Source organism: Antrostomus carolinensis, unplaced genomic scaffold, assembly GCF_000700745.2.
Source record: "Antrostomus carolinensis isolate BGI_N321 unplaced genomic scaffold, ASM70074v2 scaffold19834, whole genome shotgun sequence".
Taxonomy (NCBI): Eukaryota; Metazoa; Chordata; class Aves; order Caprimulgiformes; family Caprimulgidae; genus Antrostomus; species Antrostomus carolinensis.
The window spans coordinates 3197-27525 of record NW_010311674.1 but is presented as its reverse complement, the minus strand read 5'-3'; the positions used below and the strand labels follow the sequence as shown (position 1 = coordinate 27525).

Sequence of the window (24329 nt, the reverse complement as noted above, 5' to 3'; positions counted from 1 at the left end):
TCTGTGGTCAAATGAACTTTGGCTGCGAGAATTTACATTATTCTTGGGTAAATAGGATTGGGACCATAGATGCAGCATTTTGGTTAGGTATGAGACACACAATTTCATTTGCATATTATTTATTCAGCCAGAGGACTATTTTTTCCTCACAGACTATGTTGATGCGTGCTTACAATGACAATCTAGTACTTACAGAAACTACCTTAAGACCATATGGCATAATTTGGAACACCACATATTGCTCAAGAACCAGACTGACTGCAAGATGATTCCACACAAGGTGTGGTACATAAACTGCAAGTAGCCTTGAAAAGGCTCAGACACAGGTCACAGTAACTATTCCTGCCTTGTCTGGTCCAGGACAAAGAGATGTTTATTTACCGACAGTGTATTTTGGAATCCATATAATCACTATAAAATAACTGAAATCATCCACAATAGTGTTCAGTAATTATTATGATTATATCCATTCTTCACTCCTTCCTATGCTCCTTGAAGACAACAAATCAGTATAGGGTTTCAGGTGCTAAAGCTGTACTTTCATTTTTTTTTCCTTACACAGGTGTAGGAAGGTATAGGTCTTGCCTTAAGGTATTAAATAAATTACTTTCAACAGCACAAAACCAGCCTCTGAATACATTGCTCACTGTCCCGTTATAAAGTAAGAATACTTCAACTGTATTTCAGAGACAGTAAGCAGGTATTTACAATTTTTTAAGCCATTTTACATTGTTACAAGACAGTACCTTAACCAAAAGCCTCTTCATCTCACACAGTTAACGCTGACCTTTGCACAAGAAAAGGTTACGTGCTTTACAACTGTTAGCAAACGAGCATCAATACGCAACTATACATCACACCAGTGAGGCACATCAGCCCTCGCTGCCTCTATGTACCCCACTGCCAACACACATAATGCAAGCCCTGCAGCAGCTGATACGATGAGGTGTGGCTTTTCCTTTCTCAGCCTTATCCTTTTTCACACACACCCCCCTGCTTTCTTTTTTTTTAATGCCTTTCTTCACTGTCCTCTACATATTTCTTCCCAGGGCTTTATACTACCATCTCTCCCTTTCTCTTATCCCATCATCTGGCTCAGTTCAGCAACTGTTCCTCCTAGATTTGAGAAGATTATTTAAAAAGCACAAAAGAACCCCCAAATTCTTATTCACATTTGAAATGTGATACTTTCAAAAAACTGTTTAAGCATCTCTGGTTGGGATTCCCTCCTCTGCAACTTCCCAATTTTATTTTATTTTTTTGCCCTCCACCTGTACAAGAGAAAAAAAGTAAGTATTCTGCTTTATTGCCTAAGTTCAGCAACAAGATGCTGTTCAAACTCCAAAGTATTTTGAAATCTGCCAGCCATCTTGATGTGGATGTAATCTGAAAAGTAAATAAGGAAACAAATGAAGAGCTTTTAAATAAACATATTTTGAGTGAGACTCGGAAGATGTAATTTATAAAGAGATTAAATAAGAACTTGAAATCCAGGGAAGGGTTTTATTTTGCCAGAAGAGTTGAAAGTTAGTGAAGCCAAACTCATGTTGCAGTCAGGCTTATAACAGAAAAGCTATTTTAAACATTGGTTTAAGTACTGCAGAAGCATATGATTAGCTTCTCATTGGTTTGAGATGGAAGCTACAAGACCTGAGGTTCCTTAGGGAAAAAAGGCAGTGTCTACATATAATAAATTAAACAGTGGATGGGACACCCAGACAACATTTTGTGAGCCAGGCCAGTTCAAGAACTGTTCCCAAAAGGCAGTTTTCAACTGTGGCCTCCCAGTTTTGGAGGCTAAGACAGCTTACCAGTACAGACACAGCCTGACCAAGGCACTTGGCTTCAGGGCTACAGAAAAGTCCAGACAGACTTTGGTTTAATATCACAGATGTTGTCTAAAGTATTTTTAATGACAGACTCTACATGCACAATCACATTTTTTTCAGTTAAGTACAACTCTTACGCAGAAATTAAAATATTTATATAATCAAGGAGAAATTGGTGCAATTTTTGATCATTTCTAGTAAGAAACAGTTTTATGAATTTAAGCTGGAATTTCTCTTTTCTCATGGCAAGCATATGTTATGAATAAATGTATACATACAATATGCATATACACACACTTCTAAAAAACCTGTTCTTGTCATTGCTCTCCATTTATTCAACTATTATTACTTATATTTTGTGCTCGTTAAATGATCCACATTTCCCACCAGTGATATTCAACTTACCATACTGCATGTTTATGTGAGAGAAGAATAAAAAGTCAGTGTCAAGCAGGGCAAGTTACACAGTAATATTCTCAATACTGCTATCCCAGCACCTTCAAGTTGGACAGAGACCTCCTTCTGCTGGGTGCAAACAAATGTTTTTTTCCAAGAACTGAAACCGCAGAATACTTGGAAAGTAACCACATAAGATTAAAAAAAAAAAAAAGCAGGGAGTGGGAAAGGGAAAAAAGAGAACAACAGAGAGAGAAGGGAGCAGGGGAGGGGAAAAAAAAAAGGAAAAGATGGAATTGTCTCAATACATGTCCTCTTACTGCCAAGCTGATACCTTTTCCAGGAGTAGTCAATTAAGCTTTGTAACATAACTTAGACTAAGCAGTCAGGGAGGTGAGAGGAAGCTGTGCTTAATGGACAGATAAGAAGAGTTTGGGGGGTTTTTTTATGCATTCAACTATTAACTCCTCATAAAGTGATTTAGATATCTTTTTGCAACACCTCTCAACATACATCTTGTGCCTATTTAAACAAACAAACAAAAAAAACAGCAAGTAAAACACTGTGTAACATTATCATATAAAAGCATTTAAAGATAAATATGTTTTCACTTTGATAGTAGATTAGTTATGACAGTCATTCTCAATAGTTTCTACAAATGAAACTATTACAGGTTAATTTTGTTTTAACAATAAAATGTTTCCAACTACACGTATATTGGGTAACACAACTTCAACACACCCCTGTGGTCACTTGGCAAGATAGAAGCTCAATGTCACTTTTCTTTAAAAATCCTTTTATGATATTAAGAAAATACACTGATTATACTTCTGAAACTAAGCATGATTAATCAGTGAGAATCAGTGGTTAACTAATTCTATGCTTGAGTAAAACATATGAGAGTTCCTCAAGCATTTTAGTTTTCTGGCTAGCTGTCTTAAAAAAAATCTCACTCCCAAATTAGCTGAAAACATTAAAACTTTATGCATATGAGAGAGATCAAGAACGAGACCAATATGACCTGGCATTGCCTGCTCAGACTATGATCTAACACAGCACAAATAAGGTCACTGCAAGTTATGGTGCAAGTTGCTTTCTGTATTCCCAATGGTGTTGCTATTTGTTCAAGCAGCTTGTTTGAAGTAAGAAAAAAATAGATCACCAGATTATTTGAAGAGACCTCTGCCCTTAGATGGCCTAAACCTCCTTACTGCACTATATGGTGTGGCAAGTAGCCAACACTCTTGGGATAGTTTGTAAGGAGGAAATAAAAGGCGGTCATCCAGGACTCAGCTCTGCATCAGAGGTTCCCAAAGTGCAACCCACTAACCATTTGTGACCCATAAAAGCTTTCCTATTTAGCTTGCAAAGGGACCTAATTGTGGCCATCCTCAACAGAACCAGTTCATTAAGTCTGAAGCAATAACAGATTTCTTCCAAGTGGACTGGAGTTGGAGCAAGTGTCTGGGCGCTCAGGGACAGGAGCTGTCTGCCACTAAGAGCTCAGCACGGTCTGCAACTTGTTGCTTGTGGATGCTACCTAGGCCCAGGAGTCCCACCTTGTCAGAGCCATGCAAGGTCCACCAGAGAGGCTCAAATCATTGGGAAATGGGGAAGAGTCAGTAACGAAAGCCCTTTTGCAGGGAGGATTGCTATACATTTCAGACAGCTCCCCTGCTCTGAGCCAATCACACACACCCCACAGCTCTCCATGATCAGAACTCGATGTTCCAGGTCCCAAACACATCAGGAACACCTGCCTTACAAGTAGCCCAATGCATTTTCAAAGAACTAGTACTTGAGACCTTAATGTATTAATTATCAACTTATCATCAGTTATTTAAGTTAAAAAAAAAAAAACAAACCCCAAAAAAACCAACCCCAAGATTTACTTCCTTTAGCATTGCTAGGAAAAAAAAAGCATTTACTCAATTTTTAACCCTAATTTTAAGAAGGAAAAGAAAGAGAGACACACTGTTTCTTATGTATAAATAAATATTTTAAGTTTTGATTCATATTTAAATAAAATATAATTCACAACCCAAATAAATTACAGAAGTGATCCTTAGTAAGACCATAATAAAACACTGTACTGTATTATTTGTCATCCTCAAATTAAAAGCAAAATTAGGTTGCTGTCTTACAGATTCTCCTGTGTACTCTGCCACTGCTTTCCCGATATAAACTGGGAACGTACACAAGTGCCACAGGTAATAGCAGCAATGAAGATTCATCACTTCAGAGACTTGTACTACAGTGTTTTTTATCCATCATACCTCATCTTCTGCACCTGCTGCAGAAGTTAACTTGAGCACAGCTTCACATTTCTCTTGGAAACAGCTTGCAAGGAAGTCAGCATTTCTCATGAACACATTCATTTCTTCACTGGGAACTGGGCTCTTCTCATTTACTTTCACCATTATCAGCTCTAACAAAGTAACTCTAGAATTGGAAAACAAATGAAATTAATCAAAATCACTAAGCCATATAGAATTATCAGTAGAATAAACAGATACAGTTGTTAAAAATTATACAAACAATTAGCATGCCAGTAACAGAGCTGATTTTTTAAAATTAGTAAGTCTCATGAAGACTGACAATCAGTTCCTGTTCACCGATTTATTTCTGCACACTGTTAATTTAATTAATCATTCAATTAATACAATCTGGCCAGACAGTCAAGTCAATATTTTTCTCAAGTCTATTCCAATTTGTAATTCATATCCTAACATAACATTATTGTGAGTGCATATTCCATATGTCTAAAGTTTCCACCAAAACAGTTCTTAAAAGCTGTTATGTTCAGCAAAATAAGCACAGACTATTTGACAACTTCCATTTGAAAATATCAGCTTTTCATGGCCCTGCCTTGCACGCAGTCCTTCACTAATTGTCCTCCCCAACCCCAAACCAATTCTGAGAAGAAAGAGAGGAAATAAAAAATGGTATGTACACTCAGTTCTTTACAGTTGTTTTATAATTGCCACTAGATGGATTACAGTAAATCCAAGTTAATTACTCATATACTCAGTAGGAGTTACTCGGTGTATTAAACCAGCAAGTACGTGGATACATAACAAAGCTGCTCTATAAAATGTACTTGGATCATTTATTTTAACAGTTTTAATATCGTTTTATTTCTGATATCCCATCATGTTGTTAGGGCAAACTAGTATTTTGTGGAAGCAGAACTTTTAACATGGCAGAGGCCCTCCTACAGCTCCCCTGTTCAACTCTGGTGCAGAGGAGCACGTGGGCTAGTGAAATCCCACTGTAATTCTCTCAACCTGAAAGAGTGCTATTTATTGAATGAATTAAAGAGCAGGCTCAGGGTTTCCTTTCATTAAAATATCTGCAATTCAGATGGAAGGACTGACATTTAAACATGTGGAATAGTTCAAATGCCTTTTTTTTTTTTTTTCTTTTTTTTTAAATTTACCAAGCAGGTTGTCACAAGGGGAAGAGAAATGTCTTTTTCTGTGGAAAATGTACGGTCACTGCTTTATTAACCTCCAAGAACCCAACCCTATTAATCACATAACAGCTACTCAGTTCTTGCTAAACTCAACCCTCAGTGTCATGAATACAAGCTGCATTAAACAATTAGCTGAAAGAGAACAAAAAGCTTTTTCAACACGGTAGCACAGAAATGTGCTCAACACATTTGGGAAAGGGTGGACTCCAGACAGAAGGCTGTCAAGCACTGGTAATCTCTCTCACAGGCTTCACTCACATGTGTGATGCAGCACCGACACAGAACAGTCATTCTGTCTGTTGTGCAGGTTACAACTGGGTACCACATGCTTGCCCATTTACGAACTACCAGAGTCCAGTTACCCAAAAGCCCTTACTGAACAAAGGCTTTCAAGATTTGGCATACTATAGAAAGATCAAGTTAAATGCACAAACATGTCATTCAACCTCAAGACAGGGTAAGACTTTACATGACAGTTTTTACCAAGTTTAGAGCCTTTCAAGCCTATGCTCAGCTAAGAAAACAGGCTGTTCATGATTACAGTAATTATTCCAATAAAATATTATCTCCCATGTAACAGAATCCTAGTCAGCTATTGCTGCACCACTAATCCAAATAATACACATTTAAAAATGACAAACAATCCTTCTATAAAGAAGTTGGAGGGTCACCACATACTTCCACAAACTGTATTACTGAGATGAAATTGTTGCCAATAGGGAAATTTTTTGCATTACTCTTCCTCTTGCAATACAATCAAGTGCCCTTTTAGACGACCATAATTCTTCCAGAGAAATAGGAGTGATATTAAAGCACCACTTGTATGTAATTTCTTTTAAAGTTTTCTGTTCTCTTTAGGCATTCATGTCAAAACTGTTTTCCTGAGTTTTCTTCCAGGCACAGTCGTTCAGGACATGCTCATCTTTCCCCTGAATTTCAAGCAAGTCTTGCCATTCAGCCAACAATTTCCTGAGAGCGACACTTTTTGTTCTGGTGCAAGTTCCCTTACGCTCCTTTCTTCCATTGTTTCTCAGTGCTCTTCCAAGAGTCACCCAAATTTTTCCAAGTTAGTTCTCCCACACAATGCAATTTGCTCATTTCTTTTAAATGATCTCACAACTGCTTAGCCCTTCAGATGACAGTTTGTCCCTACTTGTTTGCCTATAGCTAAATACAACAGATATGACAACTGTTAGTATCAGTTTTAGCATGTCTCATTATGATTTTCTGTAACATTCAGTTCAATATCTAAAATATAATTTTGTTTATTATGTTTATGATTTTATTGCTATTTGGAAATGACCACGCTGTAAGTGTTATCTTCTTTTTCTTTAGGCAGCACTTAGGAAGACTTTTTGTCAGTCTCTTGCTTTTTGTGCCCCTAGCCAAATTTAAACCAATTCTTCCTGAAGCTGACCAAATTGGCAAAAGTTAGAACTACTATAAAGCATCTGCAATCATCAGTAAAACACGCTGCTGTCTCCTATAGTCTACAAATAAACCACAGCATTGAGGTGCAATTTAAATCTGGAAGCTCATTATTGCAAATTAAGGTGAAGTTCTGCTAAGCCTGTCTGAAAATAATATTGTAAAATTCTATCAGTTTTATTATCACCAAACAATTTTTGTATCAAGTATGTTTGGTTTATCACCTTAACAAATACCTGACACTTGGGACACTCTGTGACTGGGACTTCTCTTTCCTGAAATGTTTTACTGACAGCAATAGTTCTGTGAGACAAATTAGCTCCTTCCTTGAAATTTTCCAATTCTTTCATCTTCGGACGATACTTGTAAGCATCCTATTAAATGAAAATTAGCTGTGAATTTGTGAAGGATTATAACCCAACACTACCTTCAGTTATTCTGTGTCTGTGAGTATTACCAAGAACAAAAACCCACTCCAACATTGACATCAGCAGGCCTGTAGCTGAACATAAGCAAGAAGCAGTGGCACTTAACACTACGTGAATGCCCATTTCCCTGCCAGTAATTCCATCAATGGCTACATCATTCACTGAGAACACTTCATGGGAAATAAAAGAAAAATCAAAACTAAAGATGCAAGCAGTTGAGTATCTTAAAAACCCAAAGCTATTCAATTGCTATTCAGTTGCATTTTTGTTGCTGTGAAGGCACGACATCTTAAAAGGGACAAGACAGATGTACTCATTTTGAAGATTTTACAATGTAGTTAAGACTACCAAGGCATTAATTTACATTGTCCATGCTCAAGGCTAACTTGGATTAAAGCAAAGCAGGCATTTCCTAAATACTTCTGCCAAATACTTGCACACACATGCAGGGAAATCTCAAATCTGGCAAAGAATTAAGAATCTGCAGACTTTGGCTCAATACTATAGCCATATGTTCCTGCAATAATCACTTGCAGAGAAACAGCAGGCATTGTCACATCACTTTTCAAAGCCAGAATACCATTTAAAAAGCTGATCATATTATCACAATATTTATTTCAGGCCATTTGCAAACTCAGACAGGCAACACCAAAGTGCATAAATGTGTTTGGAAATGAAAAAGAAAGTTGTCCAGAAGTCAGGAATTTTGTCTTTTAATTGAAAATTCAGATTCCAGATCCACTTCTACAACAAGAACTACTTCATGGCGTACACCATGGCCAGAGCATCACAAATGCACTAGATTTCAATTACAGGAAATATTTTGAATAGTGCGAATACTGTGAATAGTGCAAATAACTGCGGTTATGCAACTGCATATACTTTGGTTATCTAAGGCAACTGCCAATTTTAAGAGTCACCACTAACTTGTGTATTCGCAAACTTTCTCAGCATAGGTAATTTTGCTTCAGTAAATACATTTAAAGTAAGTGTATTTAATGTGCATGATCAAGAATCCTGTAACTGAGAGTTACCATATATTCATGAGCTCCAGCTGCTTTCCCCAGACACCTCAATACCACATCTGTCCTTTCTTCATTTATATGACTTAGTCAGCCTTACTGGACACCCAATGCGGCAACTCTTGCGGTGAAGGCTCCTTGTCTCGTTTTGAAACAATGAGTTCCCTATGGTTTGGTTTATATGGTTATTTTTTTCTCCAGTTAATGACAGTCAAAATGTTTTTATCTGAACTGGATTTGTCTCCTCAGATATCTCTAAAAAATACATTCTTAAATATGCTAACATTATATAGAAAAATGCCGCAGCAGGGTTTTCTTCTACAGCTCAGATGCAAAAGGACTATTTCTACACCACTTACTTGCATATGTTTGACAGTAATTAAGCAGTACCAAATTCATAATAAACTATACTGTGATTATGTTTTGAAAAACTTGAGTTTACTTGATTTGCAGAACTGTCAGGACTGATAACAAATTCAGCTAATATGCCGTGACTAGCCATCCTGCACATGTGATCATCCATATGATACCTACACTAAAAGCCTTTCAGTTGAGGTAGCCGATCATGGTCTGTAGCACAGTACATGCAACAAAGACAGTGGAGATCTTTCTAGAAACTGACTACATCTATTGCTGTAAGTACAATTAAACAACCTAACCCAGTCCTGGCTGTCCTCAAGGAGATTATGAAAACATACAAACTGCCATTCATGACATTCCCCAAAAGAATTAAATCTAGGTCGTTCACTTAAAACAGTCTTTTCCGCTAACTGGTTAACGAGCCCCCACCTGTAGGCACAGTAAGCACACAGTTGATATTCGTTTCCATTTGGTCAGCCTGAATAAAGGAAGATGACAGTATTTTCCTCCTTATCTTCCTACCCCTTGTTTTCTATCACAAATTTATACATTAATGATATTTTATCTATGGTTCTCAACCTTCCATCCACTCTTTCTCTGCCTGCCATCCTTTTGTTTCTTTATAGACTGATTAGCGTCTGTACTCCCATTTTGCTGTGGCTTCAGTCACAGTAAAAAACACAGGGAAAAAAAATATTACAGGACTACTTTGTTTACTGCTTTGTCTTTCACCTGCCAAATCTACACACAGAACTTGCAGTTTCCCTGGGCATATGTGGAACAAAGTAGCCACGCTGAATATATAAACAAGATCACAAGATCTTCAAGTGGCTGGAGGAGCTGTAGAGTCATAGTACAGGATTTCCCAAAGTTGGTTATCCTAACAAAATCAATTTTTATCTTCCCCGATTCTTTATTAAAGCAATCGTAAATCAGCATTTTCCCAATTATAGCAATGGCCATTTCCCAACAATCCAGCATACATTTACTCAAACCCTGGAAGGAAAACTAGCTAGTTTCTTTCCAAGGGAATTTTGTTGAAGTATTTTATACTTTTAACAGTGGAAATGTTAAAAGATTAAATAATCATGGGCATCTACATATCTATGTTTTGTAGATTCTGCAAACCAGTATTAGATACAATTCCAACTTCTGTAATGGCTTCCTTTTAATTTCTTGTAATTACAAAACGAGTATGAACAGCTGAAGACATTAAGACATTTCAAATACAGCTGTAAAACACTGCAGGGTGTGGTGCTCTTATGAAATCAAGACACAGGCATGAAATCTTGTCTTTTTCTTTTTTTTCTTCTTTTTTTTTTTCTTTTTTTTTTCTGGTAAGTATTTCTTTACCAAGTAATGGCGCCAACCTGGATTCTGCAACCCTACATAAATCACTGCCAGTTGTGGCTAAGCTGTAATGTTAACCAACCAATTTAAAACCATTACTGACATAGAAACATGTATTTAGAGATTTTGTGCCAACTATGAAACCACACAGTTTTTCAATCATGTGAACAGGATACTCTATATGGAATGCTAAATACTAAAAGCCACATTGGTTTTTGGGGTTACCTTTCTTGATTGCTCAGTTTGGCATAGAGGGCTTTTACCAACTCTGGACATTTCAGCAAATGGTCTGTAACAATCAAGAACCTAAAGGGAAAAAAAAAAAGTTACTGGTGCTACAAAAACAACATCTACATTTATTCCAAATGGTGCTGGTTATTTTTACTTGTAGATGATCGTGTGCCATGCTTCTGGTCCTATTTGCTAATAGATACAAATTGTCACAAAATAATTGTGCACTCTTCTGCAGTATTTTTCCTAATACAGCAATGGCCATTTCCCATCAATTCAGCACACGTTTACTCAACTGCTTGAAGGAAATCTGGTTAGAGTCTTTTGCCAGTTATACAAAAGGCACACCACAATTCAAATAATAAAACACTCATTCAAGGGTTTATGCATCTCAGCAAAAAGTCAAAGTTCAAGCTTGAAAACTATTGCACTACCCATCACAACACTCTTTTTAAGGCCACCAAAAAAAAGTGCCCAAATAATTCCTCCTTTAAAAAAAAATTCTAACAAAGCATCAAAACAAACAGAAACTTCTTTGTCAGATGCAAGGCAGCAAAATACTGTTAACAACTTACAAAAAATACTCTCATTGTGTAACAGGAACCTAAGCTGATAACTGAATCTTAACTCCTCGCTCTATGAGACAGGTAGGTATGGACAGTCTACCCTTGTGCTAATGCCAGTATTTACACTGATCACATACTAAACTATGCATTTTTAAAGCAGTGTGGCTACCTATTAAATAGAAAATAATTACACATCAAATCTCAGAGCATCCTCTGAGCTGATGAAGCTACTGAGAAAGAATAGCTAAAATAATATGAAAACCACGTGACTTCAATATTCCCTCCACCTCCTCCCTACGTTTCCACTTTGCTGACAGCCTTTTATTTTGTGTATCCATAATTCATTACACAGCTAACAGAAAGATCACATAGAAGCCTTCCAGCTGCAACCAAGTATTTTTTTGACAAATACTCAATGACAATTGGAGAAACAGGAGCAAGAGGTCCAAAAGTTTAGTAACTATTATATTTCTAATGGTAACTGGACTTAACCAGCATCTGGTTCAGTTACTGTAAACTAGACGTTTTTAAGAGGGGGGGAAGAAGAAAAGCTATTTTGTCCTGTGCTTTTTTTACTGATATTTGTACACACATTCAAGGAAAAAACAGTATAGGCAAAGGGAATAATTTACTTAAAATTGGCATTCTGAGCAGTGTAGCATTGATTCAAGAGTTTCTTAACACAGTTTTGAACCTACAGACTTCCCCAAAGTCAACAGCACAAATGTATTCCAACTGAGTAGCACAGACTCAGCCATAAGAACTGAATCAAGTGATCAGCAGAGCAGTCAAGGGGAACATTTCTACAGTTCCTGAATCAACAATTCACAGCACACAAGCCATCCACGGTTAAACCTTCAGAATGGTAACAACTGACTTTCTTTTTGAAAGATTTGAGTAGAAGCAAAGGCTTATTTGGAGGTGCAAAAGAAAAAAAACATAATAATCAGAGTTGTGCAGAACACAGTACTTAGCCTCATAATGTAGAAATCTCAGCTGGCAATGAAGTATGATAAAAGTGCATTTAAGGAGACAATCTGAAGCCTGATTTTTCAATTTTGCAGTTGGGACTATGAATTTAAGTCTTAATTTTAATGATTAACATTACATTGAAGAAATTTTCTTAACTATTTGCATTGTAGTTAAAAAGCAATCAACAATTATCACAAAAAGATCTAATGCTACAAGGTACACATTAGTGACTACTATTGCAAAGTGGAAGACCTGTATTTTAGTCATTACTTGGGTCTACTCTCTCGTATTTATTGACACACATCTTTCACATTCTGCGGACTAGACCTCTACTGCTCGAGGAACTCGCAGTACTTGAGAATAAAGCTCCTGCTTATAAAGGAGCATAGACTTCTGTATATGCTTCTTACCCTTTTAATTTCATGACGTGATGAAACACCCCAGAAATCTCTGCTTCTGTATTTAAGCCTCTTTTTTACCTTATCCACTTCCTACATTACTGTATCACAAAGAACAGAACACTAGCATATTTTACAATAGCATCACCAAGAGGTAACAGAAGAATTAGTAGCAGAGTGAATCACTTTCAACTCTTGCTACCATGCCCAGAAATCTTGGTGGTAGTTAAGAAAGGATGCAGCAAATTAAATCTAGTATCTTTAGTCCTCAGCTGTCCTGTCCTGTGTTTCACTTGGGGCAGTGGAGAAGAAGAGGAAAAGTAAGATCATCCACAACTCTGAAATAAAAAGAGAGATTCAGTTTTGGATTACTGACTGAATGCGGCATTTCAGATACGCAACAAAGGCATTTGTAGGAGATTTAAACTCTCTTTGGTGGCCAAAAGCAGAACCACTGGGATAAGCTGAGGACCACTGTAATTTAGTAAAGGAAATGGTGAAAATTAAAGTTGTTATGCAAGCATAACACAGTAACAAATGAACAGTGTTAAATATACCAATTTTCTTGACTTTTAAAAAACTGTTTGGCTTAAATCCTAAAAAAATCAAGTACTTTTACATAGTAAATACAGGAGGAGATGTTCAGTTCAAAGACTTTACAATAGCACAAGGGCGGCATTGTACCAAATTGAATTTGAGAAGCAGCCAAGATGAAATGGTATAAGCTACATTTGTGTTCAGTATATTCCAAATGACCACTAAGCTTGCTCCAATCAAAGTTGGGTGTAAGCAATCAACTTTATCATCAAATGTCACGCTCCATATTAAGTTGATTTGATCCCATTAGCAAGTTTAGAGAACAGTGTCCTCAGTCTCAGAAAATGAGGAAGAAAAACCTCACAAATGTTTTAGAGAAAAGACACAGCGAGTCTATATTTGATCAACAAACTTCTTGTCTTAAAATTAAAAGCATTTTTCATCATCCTACAATAATGCCACTCTATTCAAAATATTTGGTAAGAACAAAATTGCTATTTTTACTGCAGTTTAACAAAAAATGTAACAAATAATCCAAATTTTGAAGAAGAAAAGAAAATTGAGACAGCTAACCTTTCAAAGCCGTATCACCAGCCTTTTTAGATGCTAAAAAAATCAATATTCTTCATAAGGAACTGTTTGGGACCAGAATATATTTTAGAAGCAAAAGTATGGTTTGTCCTTAAAAAATAAGTACCCAATCAAAACTATTCAAAAACCAATTATAAGTATAAAGGTATTTAATAAGAAATGGAACACGTGCTGTTACAAAGACCTTTAGAAACTAGATAATTCACCCCACTTAAACACTAGCCCTTCTCACTGAAAAGAAAAATGAGGAAACACATTTCCCTATTTAAGGCTCAGTCCTAAGTATGAAGCATCACAATACTCCTCTCCTGAGCTGAACCAAGCACAACAGCGAACATTTTTCCACCTTCAAAAGGCATTACCCATAACGAATGCATCCTCCTTACAGACCACGATACTACCCACCATGTCAACTCTCAGGTCTACAAGACCAAGTTCAGATTATCTGTACTATTCCTCCAACTCAGAAGACATGTCCATTCCATTTGATAGCTCCATCTGAAAGGCACTAAAAAGTTGTGGGTTTTTTTTCACTTATGCATGACATTGGAATACTGTTTTTTCTGAAGAACTACCAAGAAAAAAACTGGAAGATTATTAGCAATACAATCACTTCCCACTTCACTCTCTCCACAAAATATACAAGAAGAAAGAGGTGACAAGATAAATAAATACGTGAGGCTGGGCTTTGAAAGATTGAGGAAATCTGTGCCAACACACTGTTACTGCAAATAGAAAGTAGAAGTTACTCAGATCTCTACAATTAAGGAAACTTTCCCAATTGTCAGTACTGTCAGTACTATTTAAAACCACAGTTGAACTTGGAACCTGCAACATAACTCCAACTTTCCTGGAATTAAAAATAAGAATTACTGTCTGGAGAGTAGAAGAAGGGGCCGGGGAACACCCTAAACTGTCAGAGAAGAGACAGAGTTGACAGCCCAAAATGGGGAAAAGAAAAATTAAAAAAAAAGAAGAAAAAAAGGTAATATTTTCTGGTTTCTGCACCACATGCATACCAAATAAGCAACAAGCACTCTACTGAGGAGTTCCATCTTTGCCTTTAAATCTGTGCCCATGGGCAAGACTCCTTGCCAGAGGAGCACTAGTTTCTGTCCCACTTCTTTCCATAAGCCAGGACAAAATAACCAAAGGCAAAAAATGGGGAGGGGGAACCCCACATCCCAATCTTTACAGTCATCATTCAGCTGTGGTTTCAGAAAGTGGATGTTCACAAAATCTTACTTCCAATGCCAAACAGCTGACCACACTCTTAATATCATTTTTCTGGAAGCCAAGAGGCATATTACAGCTCTTATTTTAAAATGGAGGATTTTTGTTCCTTGCTCTTCAGGAATCAAAAATACAACCTGTTTTTTTTTCTTTTCATAGTAGCTAAACTGCCCCATGCACACACTTGGAAAAACTGATCTCACAAGCTATACTCTCATCTCTAATGGAACCACCAAAGTATTTCTAAAATAAACAGCTTTTAGAATACACATTGGTCTTGGTTACGATAAATTATAATGTAATTTTGTATTACTTTTTCCTAATTATTTTACAAAACACATATGTTTGCAGGTTCAATATTCTAAAATAGATCTCGTGGCATTCTGTGCTGGTTTCTCTTCTAAATACAGTAGCTTCTAAACTGTGTGACATACTTTTCTGCTGTTGATTAATACAAACCCAAAAGGGAGTGGATGTGGATGTATGGGGAAACACAGAGGAATGACTTTTTAAAGGCTCCACAGTTTTCCAGAGCCTAAGGCATAGCTCTCTGCATATTTTAAGAAAAAGCTTTTACTGAAAAGGGGGGGGAAAAAAAAACAAAAAACCAAACAGGCAGGGTTTCACAAGCCTTTTCAGCACGCTGCACATATGACATGGGATATTGCTTGCGCTTTCTTCTTCCTTTGGAACTGCAAGAGATTCTGTTACAGAGGACTTTGCAGACCTTGGTAGTAATCATATATAAACAGAGTGAGCAGGAAATACATTTGAGTTACTGAACAGTGTATTCCAGCTTTGTTACCTAGAGGAAGGATATGTCCAATTCCCTGATAGCATCCTTTGGTAGGCAGCAGCTCTTGAAAGAAAATAGCACTGCAAAAAAAGAATTAGCTTTGGAATAAGTATACTTGCTTACATGTTTAAGATATGTTCAACTTAGTAGGTTAACACTTCAGAATAATTAAATCAGCATACCATTACAGAGGCATATTGAAAAGATGGAAGGTGCATGGAAAATACATTATTGTTCACAAGGGTTTGAAAATCACACTCATCCCTTTAAACAGAAACAGGAGATGGAACATAGGGGTAGAGGAAGCAGAACCAAAACATGCATAAATGCAGAAAGACCAATTGCAGTTTAAGAGACAGATCTTCTGCTGTTAGGGAGGAAACAGAAAGGAGCTAAGTAATACTAAAAAAAAGGAAAAAAAAAGCTCACAAGAGGGTGGAAGCAACAGAATTGAAGTTTGAAAGGTTTAAAAACTTTCCATGTACAAGGAAGTATTTTAGAGGGAATGCTAATCCCACAACTGTGATCATAAGTGGAGCAAGCTGGAAGCAACAGATCATAACCAAGTCCTGAAAGGGTGAGCCTACACTAAAGAACAAGGTCTCAGGACTAAAGATAGGACAGGAGTGGTCACTTATGCACCAGGCTGTAGCAGCATGGAAATTTTTCACCAGACTTAGAGGGTATTATATTCTTAAACTAATAGCCTAGACAGTAGCTGCATGTTGCTAACAACATGTTTTCTAGAAGGCAACTGCACAGCAAAGAACCATCAAGGAGATAGGATCATTTAATTAGTGTATGCCATAAATCAAATCAGAGAAAGGAAACAAACTTGTTTCTGCAAAGCAAGCGTCTCTGCAAAGACATATGCTTTGTAGTATATTCTGTAACACTATACTTCTTGAAACTTTCAGAGAGCAGCAAGCTCTGGGCACTCTTCACAAGCCCAACTACAGATCCAAACATTCAGGATAAGACAGGTAAGATTCAACGGCTTTCAGTCCTGAAAACTTCCAGTTTCTTCTGGCTCTAATATTTTAGCCAAAAGCTAGAAGTCAAAGGGGTATACAGCCAGTCAGGCAATGTTTTGAAGAAACTCAGCTGGAGATAAACAATCTGCCACCTCAGATCATTGCTCTTGGGAGTTAGATCAGCAGCAGCAACCTCAGAAGAGCTCCTAGTATTCAAGATCACAGGATCGCTAGTCTGAAACAAGTTCAGGAGTTGTGTTGACTAGAAGTTTAGAGACAGCTTAAAAATACATTGTCTAATATATGTTAATTAACACTACTACTAGATGCTGAGTGGCATTTTAAAAGATGGCAAAGGTAGCAATATTAAAGTAATCTTGAAGCTGTTTAGAGGATCAAGCATCTAAAACAGAAAGAAGAGGAGGTATCAGTTTTTAAATCAAGAGAATATTTATTAAATGTGTGAATTACATTCACAGATTCAGAGAAGGAAGCATCAGAAATACTTCTAAGCAGCCACAAGCTTAATGAAATGAACCTTCAGACCACCTGGTCTGGATAAACAGGTATGACCATACAAGAACTGAATACAAAATTTGATCAGGGCATTTCTTTTACAACTGACTTCCTTCTTAAATTTATTGACTATTTCTTAGCTCATAGCATGCCACAGAAAATACTTAATAAAAAGTGTACCACTCATGAAGACACACTTGAGTGTGCATCACAGCACTGTTACCTCCCTTTCTTCCAAGTTCTGAGGCAATTTTTGTTATGCTCTCAATCTACAAACACATTTTAAAAATGCATCAGTGCTTATACTCTCAAACTCATTATGCTTATCTGCAAAACAGCTCTCCTCTGTTTCAAAAACAGCTTAGAAAGTTGATGTCTTGGCTTTCCATCACTGATTAGATTCAGAAATTGCTAAACTGAGGCCTTTATCTCCCATAACCCCCCCCTCTCAGGAAGCACAGCCACACAGCCAGCACTTCAGACATTCCCTCTTCCCTGACAGGAGTTCCTTGTCTTCTACCAAATGTCTCATGATTCAGAAAGTAAGCAAACATGACAGGAAAATTCCAGAAAGCTCCATCCTGCCTTTAAAGATGCTTTCCTGGCACTCTTTAAATGGGAGAGGGGTTTACAGCAGACAGAAGAGGAATTGCAAAAGGTCCACTACTTGCCTCTATTCTAAAAACTTAGCTCTGCAGAACTGCTCAGAAAAATCTCAGATCTCCTCTGACAAAGCCTTCTCCCTACAGAAGTGCTGTGAGAGTGGAGGGGGAAGCCAAAGGCATCACACTTGGAAACAGGTTCCTCCTGAACTTTCCCTAAGGACTTTTCCAGCTTGGAGATGGAAAACTGGACTTTAAACATGAATGTGGGTTCATGAACAGAGGAGGAATTGCTAATTCACCTAAAAAAGATTTTTAAAATGTGCTTGCCACCTTGGCAGGAAGAAAACCCAACATGTGCTAGACGAATGGAGTAGTGAGGACCCCATGAGAGAGACTACAGTTCAGCCAATGGCCTTAAATCCAAACATTTGTCAAGGACATCCTCTCTCTGTCCTAATGGTTCATGGCAGCAACTGCAAAAATAACTTGACCATCATAAGTGTTTATTTGTGGAATTCATTGGTTACTAATTTAGAAGAACTTTAAGTCATAAATTTCAGTGCACAATAAAAGAAAAGGGAATAAAAATAATGGATGAAAGTTTTGCCTATAAGCAAAACTTGCCTGGTTAGTCAGTGAAAGATTTTCAATACCTAAAAGCAGCATTTGACAGCAAAAAAAACCCAAGCCAAGAGGAATAAACTCATGTGGCATTTACTTTTTAGTCAGTGTAATAGGAGACCGGATGCTCCAGCTGAGAGACAAGAAGGTAGGCAAGTAATACTTTTTAACTTCAAAAGTAAGAACACGTTAACTTCAGTCATTTTTTAGTCCAGCAGTGAGCATAACCTCCTGGAAGAAGAATAGTTTGTATTTTGGCTCAGCCACATAATGCCATAACAGCCGCTTAAAAATGGTTGCTGTGCATTCTGTTAGCTGTGGCGCAAGGGACTCGAATCTTAACAACAGGGAACTGGCTCTGATGCAAATACTGCGGCTATGTAAATTCGTTTAAGCAATCCTAGTGGTATGTACTTCAGTTCTCACTCAAGTACAACTCCAAATTTTCAATGAATTGCTGACAAAATATTTTTTCTACAGTCCAGCCAGAGAGGCGTCCACAGCTCAGCTTCAACTTCATCAGAAAAGAGACAGAAGTCTTTTTATGCACTTTTACGTGACTGTATCTCACATATACTCTTCCATATCAGAAAGTAAACACAGTTGCTTGATGGGGGGAGGGAAGTACTTTAGTAATGAACCAAGAATTAGTTCAAACCAGGAAGATTATATGCAATGATAAAATGGACACCAAAGCAAGAGCAGCAATACACCAGAGTCCAAGCTTATTGTAAACATATGCTTAAAGCAATGACTGTGTGTCTTTCAAGTATAGAAAACTGCAATTCATTCAATATCCAGAAACGTTTTAGAAACAGAAGGCTGTAATAAAGGAATAGCTACTCTCAGCATAAGGCAAATGCAAACCTACACAATTTCAGAAGCTGTCCTAAAGAGACAGCATTACTACATGTCAGGAACACCACCGACGCAAGGACAAAGCTTAGCTTTTCACTTATCATTGTCAAAAAACCCCCCAACTATCTTATATCCAAGACAAGAATCTTCAACTTTCATCAGCCAATGTAAATAATATTACTTCTACCAAAGTAAGAAATCCTGTTTATTGTTCAGCTTTTCTCTTCACACCAAAGTACATGTTAGGAAGCCTGATCACAAGAACAGAACAGCACTTTACACCAGTAAACGGAGAGCGGTGAAAAGTTCACAACAGTTTCCTAGAGAAAAGAGATGCAACATGGTTGGCATCAGTAGAGATTGCCTCTAAATTAAGAGAACAGGCAGAGAAAACTGCTTGAGTAGGCCGGACATAAGAAAGTCCGCACAAAAGCTGGCTATCTTGCTTCCTGCTGCTCAGCAATAGGAAAAAAGCAAGCAAGCAAGCAACAGAAGGTATCATCATTACATTACACGATTGTATCCATCTTACAGCAGAAGGATTAGTGCTAATAAAAGAAACAGGCTTTCAGACTCAACTCAAGACTACCCAAAAAATAAACCAATTCAAATATTCTAGAAAAAAGAGAAAAATATTTGGACTGGGAGGTTCAGCTGTGTGACATCAGGTGTAATACTCAAACACTCTTACAGTATGTGCTTTACAAATGGAAAAATAAAATAGGAAAACACAAAGAATCTGAGATACAAGCAGGTACCTTGTGAAAATGTAGTCAGTTATTCATAGGATTAAGTGAATATCCTCTCTCATTAAAGCTAAAGAACAACTTGTTGCCTGTGAAATCCATGCTGTGTTAGTACTGCCAAGATAACAAGAAAAAAACCTCTCGATAATTTACCATGCAGTAGAGGCTCCCAAGATGCATGTTTGGTCTAAGATAAAAGCGTTACTTTAGTATAACACATTGAAGTATGGCTAACTGGAAGAGGGGAAAAAATGGGTGATTGGGATGGGAAGGAAAGAAAAATCATAACCAAAAATCAGGAAAAAAAAAGACTTAAAATCACTGTTGCATAATGAATGATACACATTAGCGGATTTCCACTGAAAACGTGAAAAATAAACCTCTGACAGCAACCTTCTTGTTTTTTATAATAAAAAAGGATGTGAAAATATTACTTTCTTGCCTCCCCCTCCACACCAAGTAGACCAAAGATACATGTATTCTAATATATAAATATCATAGCTTCTTTCAGGATGGAAATCACTTTTTTTTCCTCAAAAAAAAAAATGAATATTAGAAGAAGAAATAAAAAAAAAAAAAAAAAAAAAAAAATCTGATGTTAAGAAAGAACATACTTTGCCATTTAAATTACCCCCAGCCATGACAAATATTATCTCACAATAAGAAGAGATGAATATGAGGGAGAACCAGAGTGTAAATGTGTTTCTTGAGAAGAGGGATAAGAAATGGAATATTAGAAGAAGAAATTAAGTCAGGATCAAGAAACAGAGGGAAATAGGTACAAGAAGATTCACTAAAAAGGCTCTAAAGCTACAAGGAGCTTATCAGCCCATTTCTAGCAAGAAATTATTTTTTTCACTTTCAAGGTAATGCTGTTTGAATATCTACCTATTCGTTGCTTTGTACTGCACTGTTGCAACAGTTTTTGGTTTAGATTTTCAACTTGTGAATGCACTTTACCCTTCTTGACTTGAAAACAGTGACATTATTGAAAGAACTCCATTTATAACTGGGTTCAAGATGACTGTATAAAATGCCAAGAAACTTACGCTACAAACTCATTACTACTTCTTTCAGTTGGGAAAACTGACAATGAGCTTTGAGACTTAACTAAGTTAAAGTTGGCAACGTTAAAGTACTATGAAAGAAAATCAAATGTATTGTTTTCTTAATGCCTGGAAGACATTCCAATGCTCTTTCGTATATTCCCTGTATGAGGAACTCAGCATTCTGACAGGAATTAGAGGGCAAGCATTCTGCAAATGCTTTAGGGTAGGACTAGGATTACTCTTTTCTACCCATCTCTTTTTCTTCATCATGGTCTTATATCTTGTATAGAAATTTGCCCCTTTTTAATTTCAAGACTACTCTGAAGAGAGATTGTTTCACCCACATCAAATCCCTAGTGGAGGTAAGGCATTCTCATCATAACATCAACAGAATGCACTTCAGATCAGGAGGACCAGGGAAATCGATACCTCAGCATTTATTTTGATGCTGTATTTATTCTGCAATTACCTTCAACATATAAATTTAACACCATAACAACCTCTTCCAGCTCTCCCTGATTTTCATATCTCAGTCAAAATACACTTCAGCATATTTTCAATACATAAAGAAAATGAAATCAAGATAATTATCTGAAGAGCAATCTTTCACATGTGTTAATTTGACAGATGCCAAAACTAAAGACTCAGTTTGTCACTTTTGAAACAGAAATCCAGTTGCCTGACCCCGAAACTCTAAGTTTGCTTTCTGGAAACTAATTATGTCCTAAGCAAATTGACCAGTTATGAAAAAGGTCCATCCCCAAACAAATTTTAAAGTAATTTTTTAAGTACAAAAGTAAACTATTAAATGACATTTGCTTTTCATTCACTCATCTTAACTCTGTTTAGAGACTTTCCAAATAACTAGTAAAACCCTGACAATTCTTCCTAATTAAATTTTAATATAAACATGACCTTCAAAAGGAGGCTACAAAAACATATATACTATCCTTTTTTTCCCCCTTGGAATACACCATATAACAATTAACTGAAAGTGTATCCTTGCTGATGCAGGGAAGAACATTTCCCAAATGTATAACTGACAACAATACTTACAAGAATGGCCATTAGCAAACAATACAAAAGTTCAATGAAATAAAACCACTGATTAGGTGCTCTTAAAGCATGAAAATTAGATGTGCAAGATTCACAAATAAAATGGCTTCTCTGTTAGTATAGAAATAATTGCATGTTGCACTAGACAGCAGATTTGTTAAAAAAAAAAAAGGGGGGGAAAAAACCCCACGTTTTATGAAGTACTCACAAGCAGCAGTCATACAAGTCTTCCTAGCATGACCCAATAACCAAAGTCTGTAAGACTATATTCTGCATTAACTTCACTTCAAAAATCTCCACAAAACAGTACACAAGTATAAATTAGTGTGCATCCTAGAACCTTGTTTCATTAAAAAACCCCAAAAGACCATTATTTTAAAATCCTTGTCTATATCCTAAACAAAAACATAGTCTTATTTTAGCAGCAATCACAACAGTCAGTGAAAGTATAATGAAAATTATCTCTATTCCACATTATTAACTTGTGAATAGATCCTCATTTACTACTCAGTACTGTCACAAATTCAGACATTTTAATACCGACATTTACACTAGAAAAACAACTAATTAAGAAAAAAAAAATATCTAAAGATACTTACGACCACTCAGAGTCCAACTGCTCTTTGTAGACTTTCAGGACATGAAGAGCCACAGTCAAGTTTCCAGGATCCAGGAGTTCTCTCACTTTCTCTGAATTAAGGCAGGTGAACAGGACCATACAACAATAGGCAACAATCTTCTCATCACTGTACGTTAGGCATGTCCTTCAAGAGAAAATAAGGAATTAAGAGAGTAACTTAAAACTGACCCTAAAAAAAACCAGACTAGCGGCATTCAGCTCACTGAGCTACTCTTGTTTACAGTCTTTCAGAGAATCCTGAGTTTGTCATTGCCTAAAACGGACAGAAGTCATCTGCAAAGAAAATAATCCAACTTCTACCAGAAGGTCAAACTTAACAGGCAATTTACAAAATTAAAGCTAAATTGGAGCTAACTGGAGATCTAGAAATTGGGTGAAACCATAATAATAATCTGTTTGTATTATCATAAAGTCTTTCTACATCCTGTGGTGACAAGTGGGCTCCAAAAACACACTCAGAATTATTATCAAATTGAATTACGGTGCCTTTGTTATTCCCTATGAAGAATCTGCCCAAACACAACAACAACACTGTCACGTGTCTGCACAAAATTGTTTATGTAATATTTCATGACACACATCATCAAACCTCCAGGAAGATATTCTGGTGAGGTTAGGAGGGCAGTAAAAGGATTGGAAGACACAAAGTTTAAGTCACTTTTGTGGATTCCATCTGATCCACAAATACTGACAGGTCTGCACAGCAGCAAAGTGGAAAAAAAAATTTAAAAGCTATGTTCTTGGAAATTAGTATAACTACTGGAAAACACCTCCGAAGTAAAGCTTATGTTTGAAGCTCATAATTTGAAATAGTTTTCTTCCAGTTTCTGTTAAATGCAATCAATTTACTGTTAGTTTAGAACAGGCAGGTTTTTAAAGGTCCTGACCCCTGCAGTTGACTAACAAAAAAAACCATCTACAGGATATGGTCTCAACCTCCCCATTCTCCCCAAAGTTATTTTTCAAAGCTTGATGGTGCTAGTATTGGCACAACTATCATGTACAAAAGATTTGAATACAACCACAGAAATTACATTATTAAAAAAACCCGCATCCATGCTTACAAGAAGAGATCTGGGAAAGCACACTTCCAAATGCTATTTTGGGAATCTCCATTTCCTGATGCAATGTTTCCTAGAAACTGGAGGCTACAACGAAGAGCTGAAAAAAACCCAGAAAATATATTAACAGGAATTCAAAGAAACACTAATGAATTTCATATGCATGACAAACTTTTCAACATTACAGCTATACACTACAGAATTAATCTCAATTAAGTTTGGGTGCAGTATTTTACTGCTACTGTACATAAATATTTGTATTTCCTCTTCTAACGTAAATAATTTCACAAAGTATTCTAGAATTATAACCAAAACAAATAATTTTTTTTCCTCAGTTAGACTTACATGAATATCAAACGTTAGTTACTACTGATTACAAGAACTAATTGACTCTGACAAGGTTTAAGACAGACTGAAAGTGATGAAAGCCTGGAGCTACAGTTAGCGCAGACTGAAGCAGATCCACGCTGAATCAGCAGCTGCCATACGGCAGTGGCCATTTTGCCTCTTCTGGATCTGAGGTGGCTTTCTTCCTCATATTAAATTAACACAAAAAGATCACCTGTCATCAAGTAAACTCTGCAAGAACAG

General features: G+C 36.8%; 1 protein-coding gene across 1 annotated transcript in view; it reads right to left on the bottom strand.

Moving 5' to 3' along the window:
- Window positions 1–23838, bottom strand: part of ATXN10 (ataxin 10) — a gene marked incomplete at both ends in the record, with an annotated part of 56487 nt that extends 32649 nt beyond the window's left edge. The window contains 4 exons of the mRNA XM_010166807.1: window positions 4502–4667; window positions 10514–10594; window positions 22637–22801; window positions 23742–23838. Coding sequence (XP_010165109.1) covers window positions 4502–4667; window positions 10514–10594; window positions 22637–22801; window positions 23742–23838 — 509 coding nt within the window. The remainder of the gene's footprint in view (window positions 1–4501; window positions 4668–10513; window positions 10595–22636; window positions 22802–23741) is intronic.
- Window positions 23839–24329: the final 491 nt, after the last annotated feature.